Here is an 11,095-nt window from a genome sequence, read left to right as displayed (position 1 = left end):
AGCTGTCTGGGAGAACTGGTATAGCAGAAAGCCGTGCCTGAGTCAAACCGGTGAAGTGTGTGAAGGATCGCCCGCGGGCTCCTCCCAGCTCCCGCCACCCCTGGAGATGGGCTTCAAACCGCCCTGATCCTGGCACCCTGTCATGGGCCACCTCCTGCTCTCGCCCCACTCCACCACTAGTCCCCATTTCTCGTTCTTGGGACTAATGGGCATCGCCTCCCCAACCACCCATGCGTGGTGCCAGCTGCCCTGGGATTTGGGGACCGAGCGCTTGCTCTTGCGCTGGCTTTTTGGGATGGCCCTGCATCCAGCTTCACCCATTTTTTGCTCCTAAAGTCTGACACCCAAACAGATTTGTGCCCCTCACTTTTTTTTTTTTTTAAATTTCCTTTATTCACAATAAATAATATATTACAAAGATCTCAACACAAAATCCAAAAAAAATCATGTCCTTTCTACAGCCACCAATAAATAGGACGCACCAGCTAATGCATGAAAGAGCATCTATGAGCAGCGTGGGCCCTGTGGCGGGGAGAAAGCGGGGGATTTTTGCTGCACCCACCTGCCCGAAGCGGTCATTCTTCTTTGCTGGTATCTACACGGTGGTTCCATCCCCTGGGCCACCAGACGCAGGGGTGAAATCCTGCGTGCGCCACAACGCACGGTCTCGGGCCTCTGAAAATGACGCAAAACTTGCACCTAGGCGGGCAGGGACACGGCTGAGAGGGTGTAAAACCACCGCTGAGGGGCTGCCCTGGGCTGAGACTCCTTCGCTGGGCTTAGCTGGCTGCAGTTAAGCTAGGAGAGGTTCTAGCGCTCGCGCTCACGTAGAGGGATTATATACACAGACACTGCAATACTCCTTTCTTTCTTAGTCACAGATGGTCTTTGAGTTATAAGACTTTTGCTTAAGAGTCTACTGTAGCTGGATGTGTTCATTGTCTGGCTTTGCTGCACACATGAGCCCATGTGTGGGGCTTCTTCCCCTCTTTTTGCTTGTTTTTTCCAACTGTTCCTACGGCGGGGTCAGCTCCATGGACTTCTTCCTCTCCTCTCTGTGCTCTTCCCACTCCTCCTCTGACTCGTAGGTGCCCTTGACGATGGCGACCCTATCTGACATGTTCATGCAGTAGGGGACGAGGATGTAGAAGTACAGCAGAGCGGCCAAGCAAGCCCCAAGGATGGGTCCAACCCAGAACACCTAGAAAGCAACAGGGGAGAAGGTGAGAGCAGGGCTTGGAGGCTGGCGCACCGGGTCTGACCGTCACACTAGCATCCCTCGCTACTCCACATCTCCTAACACATAGAGAGATGCAAATACCAGTTCCGGGACACTTCTTGGGCTGAAATGCCCTCAGCTTTTGCTTGCTGAAGACATTGAGCTCTTCATGAGCGCCGAGATGGGGTGTGCTGGAAAGGAGGCACCAAGCCTGCTCTGCAAGGCTGGGTCTGAGCTTGCAGGCAGCGCTGGGCGAGTGGAAAGCCTAAGCTGGGCTTCTCTCTGGGATTTATAAACCTCAGATGATGCCCTAGCTCAGTGTGCGCCATCGCGTGGGGGGTTTATGCTTGTCCCCTTGCTGGCTCTGTGCCATGGGGCTAACCTGTTCCCCATGCATCGAGGCGGGGACAACCTCCCTCGTTCTCCAGCCCCATTTTATCCTTCCAGGCCTGGGATGGACTCTGAAACACCCAACCCTGTAGTCCCCATGGCAATCGCTGCCCTCTCCCCTCGTTGCCCGCATCTGGCCCTGGTAGCCTCCCGGCCAGTCCGTCCCGGCGCGCTGCCGATGCTCACCCAATGTGCTGGGCTGAACTTCCTCACAATGACCGCGGGCCCGAAGGACCGGGCTGGATTCATGGAGCAGCCGGTGAAGTAGATCTGTCAATATGGAAAGGAGACCAGGTTAAGGCCTATCACGTTGCTTAGTAGATACGAGCAACTCTTCAGAAGCAGGGAACGAAATGGTCCCTGATGCCATCTCTCTTGCAGAGAGGTGCTGATCGCCCCATCACCTTGGAGAAGCCCCAGTATGTCCCGTGTCGGCTCTTCCAATGCAGCTCCCTCTGGGACCAACCGCACAAGAGTATTTTGGGGAGCCCTGTCCTCCTCCCTGGACACTCACCCCCACCAAGTGGCCTACGGCGACGGAGAGGCCGATGGACAGTGCCGGGGAGCCCACGTTGCCGTTCCTCCGGTTGTCCGTGGATGCAAAGATGCATGCAGCCAGCTGGAAGGTGAGGATGATCTCTACCACAAGGGCTTGCCCCGGGGTCGTGTTGTTGTTGAGCTGCGAACCATCGAGAGCGACAATAATTAACCATCCCTGGGGCTCAGCACCACTGGGAGGGCTCTTAGGGGCTTTGCTGGTGGATTTGAGTCGGCAAAGTCATGTGCGACCCTCGGTCCCCTGCCCAGCCCTGGGGCACAAAGTGCTGGGCTGACCACTGTTCGGGCTCGCAGGTCCTTTCCCTCAAAGAGAAGAAATGATCTTTCTTTCTGCTTAATGCTCCAAAAATCTGTCTCTGCCACAAACCCCACCCTTCCCGGGAGCTCTCCACATCTCCCCTTGCTTGTCTCCACAACACTCAGCGCTTTCCAACCAAATCCCACACCAATTTGCCTCTCTTTTCCTGCATTTCTTTCCCCCTTGATCCTTGCAAGCTGTCGTATCCTGACTCTTCTCCCCTCTGCTTTGTGGACCATCTCCCCAGGAGGCTGAGGAGCAGCCGGCAGCCACCACGGAGGGGCACAGGACTAAGGGTGAGGGTTGGGATGAAGGTTGGGGTGCAGTCATGGGGGGTAAGATGGGCTGTTGTCCCAGTGCCTCTGCACCAACCACTGGGGACCGTCAGATGGACTCGACCCCACTGGGCATGGGAAGGGCAAAGCGACTCGAGCCACTGCAGCTTGTTTTTTTAGCTAAAGCTGACTGGGTTTGGATGGGGAGCCTGTGGGAATAAGATGCATTGCAGCACCTCGTCCTAGTGACCGACCCCTCTGCAATGTGTCAGCACTGCTCCGGGGGGTTCCAGAACCTGGCCCTGGTTGGAGCGGTAGCTCCACCGCTCCCATTTCAGGTGGTTTCCCAGCACTGCCCCAAGGGTTTGAGATGTGCTCCTCATCCCTGCTTATCTCAGAGGGCCCCACTGTCTCCCCTCCTCCTCCAAGAGCAGCCCCTGCCACCCACAGCCTCTCCGCACCCTCCCGCGCCTTGCTCCTTCTTCAGCTCTTCTCCACCGCCTCTCTCCATCCACCTCTGTTTCCCAGCTCCCCCAATGCACTGGTTACAGTGGGCTTCTGCTCCCCCTGCCCATACTGGTTTGACTGGTCTCTGCTCCCTGCCCTCCCCTCTCCGTCCTGGCACAGCTCCTATCCCAGCACTAATCTCCAGGTGGAGAGGCTGCAGTCAAGAACATCCCAATGGTGTGGGTGACTCACTCGGGCCCTTAGGATAAAGGAAGCACTTATTAAGGAGGAAAAAACTATGCCATTCATTACCCCGCACAATAAAGCTGTCATGTCAATACTCTGCTGGCTATGCCGGTGTTTGCTTCTATCCCATCCCTGCGCATGCAGGATGATGTGCCGAGACCAACCAACCTTATGGATTTGTCTCTCCGGCTTGGTGCCGGCACCAGCTCCTCGCTCGGAAGGAAAGGAAAGCCCGCACGGCAAGGTGAACTATCTCCAGGTAGGGAGACTTACCGCGTTGATGGCCAAGTTGCCACGGGTATTGACGGGCGTCACACCATAGAGGATACCAGCCCCAGCGATGGCCCCGACCAGTTGGGCGATCACGTAGAAGAGTGTCCGGAGGAAGGAGATCTGGTTCCCGACAAAGAAGGCGATGGTCACCGCCGGGTTGATGTGGGCGCCGCTGATGTGGCCAAACGCCTGCACTAAGGTACCGATGGCCAGGCCGAACGCCAGCGAGATCTGAAGAATGCTGGGGAGGGCGGATGGCCACTTCAGGGCTGAGCCGAGGCCGATGAAGACGAAGATGAGCGTGGAGATGAACTCGACAAAGACGGATCGAGCGAAGGCCAGGGTTAATATTTCCTTCTTCATGGTGGGAGTGGGTGGAGGGCAGCTAGGAAGGAAGAAAGTTGAGGTTTCCTCTGTCTCCAGGCTCTTCTGTCTGCACCCAGTTGTAGGGCCATACCTATCTATATATGCAAGAGCAGCAGGGAGCTGTGTTACAAGGCGGTGGGTGGAGCCAGGGAATTAGCCAGCCCTCCCAAATTATCATGTGAAACTGGAAAAGTTTCCATCTGAAAATAACTTCGGAGCCTCTTGGTGAACCAGTGACTCAGATATTGGTGGCATTTCTTTCTCCTTCCCTCTGCAAACAAAGAGCCCCTATAGGGTGTCTCTGTGGTCGTTAGATAACGCGGTTGCATAACGATGCTGTGCTCCCTCCTCTGATTTTCCCTTTTACTGCCTCTCGCCAGGTGCTGGGTGTTTCGTTAGCAGAGGTGTAGTTAATATTCCCTTCCTCTGTTGTCCTTGCAGACTGGAGAGTGTTTCTGTTTGAGAAGTCCTGTTGCTGGAGGAGCTCTGCCAGGGCAGCGCTCCCACTGCGTTTGATTCGACATGGGATGTCGAAATGTAAAGCAAAGTTAAGGACCTGGAGCTGCTCCCAGGCTGCCAAGACAGCTCCTCTCCAGGAACCAAGTGGCTTACGATGGTCCTGGGAGCAGGGCAGGGTTTGGGGGACGCTTTGCCTGGCCAAGGAGCTGTAGGCAAGACAGGGCTTCTTCGAGACGCCTGGATGGAGGCTGAGCGGGACGGCGTGGCTCGGATAAGGAGGGCTGATCGCTGCAGAGCCCGGCTGGGGACCTCTCTGCTGCCTTCCTGCTTTGCTGCTCTTTACAGAGCACCGGTCGTGGTTTTTGCCAGCGTGGGGGTTGGCGGTCGGAGGGTGCTCGCCCCCTGTGGCGGGGGAGGGTGTCTCCTACCCCTGTCATCTCCGGCCCTTTTCTTTTCTTTTCGCCTTTTAAGCTATTGCTCAACGAGGTCAATGATTTCGCTCTTGGGAATGCCAAGCATAAAGCCACAGGCTTTGCATGGACACGGGCCATGTTTGCATGTCTCCTTTCATGTTCCCGTGGTGCTGCCTTCCATCCTAAATCTGTCCAGCTGCAAACCCTTGGCTGGCAGGGAGCGGAGGGGGGGAGGCTCTCCACACTGGGCAACGCGGAGCTGTCAGGGACTGAGGTTTTGGGGCGGAAAAAGGCTCCAGTGACACTGAACAATGAATTCTTGGTTCCCTCGTAGTCCTTGCAGCCTTGTGCCAGGATTAAATTTATTTTTTTTTAAAAATGGGTTTGGGTGCCAGATCTCCTCTCCTCGCTTGATTGATCACATCTTGCCTTTCTCAAGCGATGCCATCTCTCCATGCCTAACAGGGTGAGCCTGGGTTGGGGTTACCTCGTCTGCCTCTGCAGAAGCGGTCGCACTCCAGCACGCGGTGAGCAAAGCTCTACATGCAGGAGATTGGTAAAATCATTCCAATCCCTCTTCATATTTAAAAAGCTGCATTCACTGCTGCCTTCTGGTGGGTGCAGTCAGACCTGCACGTGCCCTGTGGGGTCAACAGCTGGGAGGGATTCCTCTTCAGAGCAAGAAGAGGGGACTTCTTCTTCCAGAGCCGAAAATAAATGAGCCTTTCTCCTCCAGCCGTACCCAAAGTCCTGAGCTCAGCAAACAGACCCGGAGAGTCTCGAGGGACTGAGGATCCGTTACAGAATTAATTCCTGATAATGGTTTTCTCCTGGTCCTGCTGATCCTGGGGAAGATTGCAGAGTTAAAGACCAGATCTATTATCCTAGAAACACCTGGTCCGTTGGCATGTTTTGGTGAAAGTTTTGCAAGCTGGTATTTCAAGACACCCTGGACAGACTCCAGCTGGAGTAATTGCTTGCCGTTTCCCTTCAGCCCTGCCTGTGGCTCCAGCCAGATAAAACGCGCCTTGTTCCCATCCTCCAAACCCTTTTGTAAGGCGCCCGCCACGGATCTCCCTCCAAGGTGGCCGCGTTTTCCTGGCAGCTCCTCCGCCACACGCCTGGCTTTAGCTGAAAAGCAGCGGTGAGCCAAAAGATGCTCCTCTGGGTTCCCAGCTGCGGGTAACAACCTCCTAGCAAAATCCTCCAGCAGACTAGGAGATATGATCAAATGGGGTCAGAAATTATGGGGAAAACTTCCGGAGAGAAACAAGGTGTTTCTCTAACAACACACCATGCAAAACCTATTTTCCTGAGGCTGTTTGTTAGACTTTCCTCTCCGGGGCATTCCTGCCGGGCTGACCGTGTTGGGCAGGTGTTGGGACGGCTCCTGTTCCTCTCCCCAGCCGCATGCCCTCCAAGGATCTCGTACCAACTGAAAGTGCCTTTGATGTGTCAAATGGAATTGCATTGGGCAAGATGTTAAGCAGGCGTTGCGACGGTGCCTGCTGACAGACGGACACCTACGTGGTGGGGTCACCCACGCCTTGTTTCACCCCTAGGCTTTTGGAGGAAAGCAGGCAAGGAGGCTTTTTGCAAGGAGGACAGGTCCAGCCATCCTCCTCTTCCTCCTCCTCGCTGCCGTCGGCACACAAACGAGACAACCAAAGCCCACCCATGTCTACCGCTCAACTGTGGGGCCGCACGGTTTGGGGGCGATGCGCTGGAGGGGGATAGGGACCCGAGCCCACCGCTGGGTTGGGGTGAAGGATGCCCGGGTGGGAGGAAGGCAGCTGGTGCCTCATCCTCGCCCGGGGCCCTTCCGAGGCTCTGCCTCACCCACGGAGGCGTGTGTTATTAACTGAATACGTGTGTCAGTCCCTGTCGTCCCCAGTTTGCCCGTTTCATTTTCTGAGCCCGCACGGGGCTGCTATTAATTTGTCACTTCCGCGGCAGCCCAGGTTTCTGAAGAGTTCAGCTCTGTGTTGGACCTCAAAGCCTGGCAGATGGTATCGCAGGCGGCCAAATTCAGATTATAAATGCTGCTGAGACCCAGACCAGCCCGGCTTTTGTTTTCTGACCCTCCCCCCGCTTTCACCTGGCTTTGTATCTTGATGAAAACTGGCACAATAATACAAGCACGAATAATAATAGTAACAGCAGACAACTCCTTCCGCTGGAATCTGGGATTAGTTGGGATTAGGTGGCCAGAGGAGAAAGTTTCGTTTAGTTTGCTTTTAAGAGAAAGGGTGTTTCTTGCTGGCTCAGCTTTGGGAGTTTGCAGCAAGGAAAAAAAGGAAAAAAAAAAACCAAACCCAAACAACCTACTGGGAATGAGAAGGAGAGCAAGAAGTGGCAAGCTTCACCCTCCTCGTACTCAGTTCCTGGGGCTGCTCCTTGCTGTGGTGGTAGGGAAAGTGGTGGGATTAGCGCAAAGCCTCGCCGCTTTCTAGTGCAAGGCGATGTCTCTGTACAGGTGTTGCGGAGGGGGTTTTCAAGGATTTCTCGTCCCTAACCCACCTCTCTGCGCTCTCTTCAAGGGTGAGGGATTCCTCTGCCGGCCTGAGGCTGATGGTGTTTCCACCTTCTCCTGCCCTGGAGCAACGAGGCTTTTGCTTCCCCTTACAGCCTGACCCAGCTTTGGCGCACACACCCCCCCCGACCCCGAGACTGATTTTGGGGGTGTCTCCATGTCCCTCGCTGCTGTCCCACCGCTTTGGCTTGAGAAGCCGGTCCTGAAGCTGTCCTCCAGCCCTGGGTGGCTTCTGCGCTGAGCTGGGTGGTCACCGTGACCTTGTAACCCGTGAGTCTGTAAACAGCGATGATGCTATTTAAATGCTGAATAGTGTTCATGTTTAATTACAGCACTGCTCTGCTCTTCGTTTAGAAATTACTTGACGGTCTCTAAGGTGTACAAATGGATGCAAACGCTTTGGAGCCGGTCTGCAAGGGAAATGCCATCACCCTTAATAATTAATTTGCATTGAAATCGTCATTAAATCGTCGCATGGGGATAATAATGTGTAGCAGGGAAAGCAAAGGGCCGGTTATAAAAAAAAAAAAGACCCGTAGGAGATCACAGAGTGGGATAGCCTGGTTTGAAACCCCGGTGTCCTGATTTTCAGGTCTAACCCTTTCCAGCAAAGCCACCTGCATCAGCGACATTAAGAGGCTGCTTTTCTGCTCATCTAGAGAAATACTTTGAATTCTTATGGGCCAGTGGCCATTTACTGGTGTCCGATATCGGCGTTTGCCATGGAAACGTCGTCTTTGCCCATGCAGTCTCCTTTCAGGAGTGCAAAGAGCACATGCGGGCATAAACGCTGCAATGATGCGGGGAGGGAGCTGCCACCGGGAGAGCGATGTCCCCTCTTCGCCTTGGCAATGCCACCCCGCTGTGCGTCTGCTGGGAAGGCAGGGAGCTGGCTGGAGAGACGGGGCCAGCCCTGGGGTGGAGGTGGTTGAGTTGCATCAAGGCAGAGGGGAACTGAAGGCTCAACCAGGCTCCAAAGCACCTATAAACACCATAAATAACATAACAGAGAGGAATCTGGAAGCTCTTAAAAGCTCAAATTCTTGCATAATCACCTGGCTCCGAGAGCCCAAGACTTTGCAAAACAAAATATTGGTGGCAACACGTGGAAAGCTGGTTACCTCGGTGAACAGGAAAATCAGTTTTTCACCCCATTCTGCCTCTGAGACCCAGAGCAAATGCATCAAGAAATCTCTCCAATTAAAAATGTAGATAATATATATTGATAAGGAATTAAAGAGACTGGTGGCGACAGCATCCCTTGTTGCATCAGACCCGGAGCTAAAGACACTTGCACTTGGTGGCCTCTGGAGAAACATTTGATTTTTCTTTAGGTTGTTTGTATTCCTGGAAAATCAGGCTGAAAATTGAAGCAGAGCCTCTGGTCTTGGACCCAGACCCTTCGGCGGAGCCTTGTGAAAGGGGACTCACTGAAAACCTTGAAGATAAAGGAACGAGCTGGGTGTTTGGCTTCCCCTGTGGAACACCAGCCACCTTCTGAGGTCTGTGGTTCTTTCCCAGACCATACCTGGCCATACCTCCTCCTCTTGCTCTCCTGGATGGATTTGGCCTCCTGACGCCTCTCCTCAAGGAAAACATGATTGGGAAATATTTCTACATATATAAATAGATCCATAAAAATAATGATGTGCCCGCATCCTAGGTAGGCCATGCCATGCTGGTCCTTCACAGGATGCTGGTCCCAGTAGCCTCTCCAGATCTCCAGGTCTTGAGACACAGCAGTATTTGGGCTGTGTAGTCTTGGACCCCTGGAGACCCGGTGGGATGAGGAGCTTACCAGAGCTTTCCTCTTAGGGAACCGTGTGACTGTGGCCTGGGTGACAACCCAGTGGTCCAAATGATGTTTCTGTGAAATCACATATTTCTGCTGAAGATGTACAGTATTATGGCATTAAATTGGTATCTTAAAGCAATGGGATGGGCTGAATATGGCAGCCAAGCAGCAAAGTCAAGGAAAGGGATCTGGGTGTTTCCAAAAGCTCTTGAATTTTCACAGCACCCCAAGGATTCTGTAGGGCTTTGCAGAATGACCACCCCAAACCTGCTCATGCTGAGGACCTCCAGAACTCAGAGGTGGGACAATGGGAGGTGAAGGAAAGCCTTGTGGTCTCAAGTGACGGCAGGACGTAAGAAGTAATGTGACCTGAGACACATTGTACAGCGATCTTAATTTTGATTTCATGATCATACCATTTACCCCAGGTCCATGATGAACCCAATAAAGCTTAATGGATGGTGCAATAGATATTGCAGATATTTATTGTGGAAAGTCATGAGCTCATGGGCAGGCATGGCTGGCTGGTTTCAAATCCTGGCTCAAAGCATTCCTGCTGAGGTCTAATATACAAAGTGTTATCAATTTAGTGAGGTTTTAGGTTGGTCTGTGGCAGCTCTGATCTCTGGGTTGCTGATCCTGCCCTTTAATTCGAGTTGTGCCGGTGTAAATCTGGAATGACGGGCTTGGTTTCCTGACGGTGCAAGTTTTGGAAGTGTCATTGAAGGCAATGACGCAACCCTGCAGAGAAGGTGATTTTGCGTTAGGTCGGTCCGGGAGGACTTCAGCTGCTTGAGCCATCCAAAAATCTGGTTTAGTGAGATGGTTTGGTGTTAACGTTGGCGTGCCAAGGGCAGAATCCGGCTGGGGTCAGAAATCGGAGCATCCAAGGGACGCTGAAGCGGGGAGGGTCTTTATTTTGTGGGTCCCTCTTTTGGAGACAGGGGTTGTTCTTTTAATGTCACTTTTGCACATCGAGAGGTTCTTGGCACGAGGCAGCTGCACTCGAAGCTGGACTCGAAGCACTGCACCGGTGGCTGTGGGATTTAGGGTCTGGGAGGTTAATTTATATGAGTGTATATTATATGACCATAAATGTCTCATTATTTGATTCAGATATACTAATTCAGCGGATAGAAGTGAATTGAAAGCACTTTATTTGAAAGAGTACAGTAATTACTAGACATCAAAACTCGTTTTGGGGCCCTGTGCAGTTTATGTGAGCTTTAAACGTTGTCGGGGTAAATAATAAATTAAATGCTTAGATCTGAAGGGGAAGAGGTATGTAATTAACTTGAATGTTGGCACAAAAAAAAAAAAAAGATTCAGCTGTATGGCATTTTATACAGCAGATCTCAGGGACAGCAAATGAGCTCTGGTGCTCTCAGCCTCACTCGGTGCGGTGAAATGAAGACCACGATAACACCTTGTCTGGGTCAGATCAAAGCTTTTTTTTACTCCTTTTCTCTCCAGCAATAGCTGTTAGCACATGTTTGAGGAAGAGCAGAGTGAGGAACAGAGGAAATTATCAATTCAAAAGGAGGAGGAGACTGGTAGAAGCAGAGCACAGTGGATAAAGAGGAAGAGAAGAGCATCATTTGGTGGTAGTTCATGTCAAAAAAGTCAGAGGGAGGAAAATGATCAGTAATGTCCCTTATGATTTGGAACTGGGTCCAATCTTATGGAATATTTCCATTAACAGCCTTAGCAGAAAAAGCCTGGATGTGGTGAGGACATTTTGAGATGGTGCAATGCTGGGGAGCAGCATCAGCTGCAGAAAGAAGCGCTAGGATGTCATGCCAGAAATGTATGGCTTTTAGGCT

At 52.6% G+C, this 11,095-nt stretch overlaps 1 protein-coding gene across 1 annotated transcript; it reads right to left on the bottom strand.

Moving 5' to 3' along the window:
• Positions 1–1,015: 1,015 nt before the first annotated feature.
• Positions 1,016–4,069, bottom strand: AQP5 (aquaporin 5; the record flags this gene model as incomplete). Its single annotated transcript, XM_082496440.1, has 4 exons — positions 1,016–1,201; positions 1,796–1,879; positions 2,124–2,288; positions 3,707–4,069. 4 exons carry the CDS (start codon positions 4,067–4,069, stop codon positions 1,016–1,018), a joined length of 798 nt encoding a protein of 265 aa, XP_082352566.1.
• Between the last annotated feature and the right edge of the window lie 7,026 nt (positions 4,070–11,095).

Source organism: Vanellus vanellus (genome assembly GCF_965231255.1).
Source record: "Vanellus vanellus genome assembly, chromosome: 28".
Taxonomy (NCBI): Eukaryota; Metazoa; Chordata; class Aves; order Charadriiformes; family Charadriidae; genus Vanellus; species Vanellus vanellus.
Note: the sequence above shows the minus strand (reverse complement) of the source record. Positions and strands in the feature narration are given on the sequence as shown.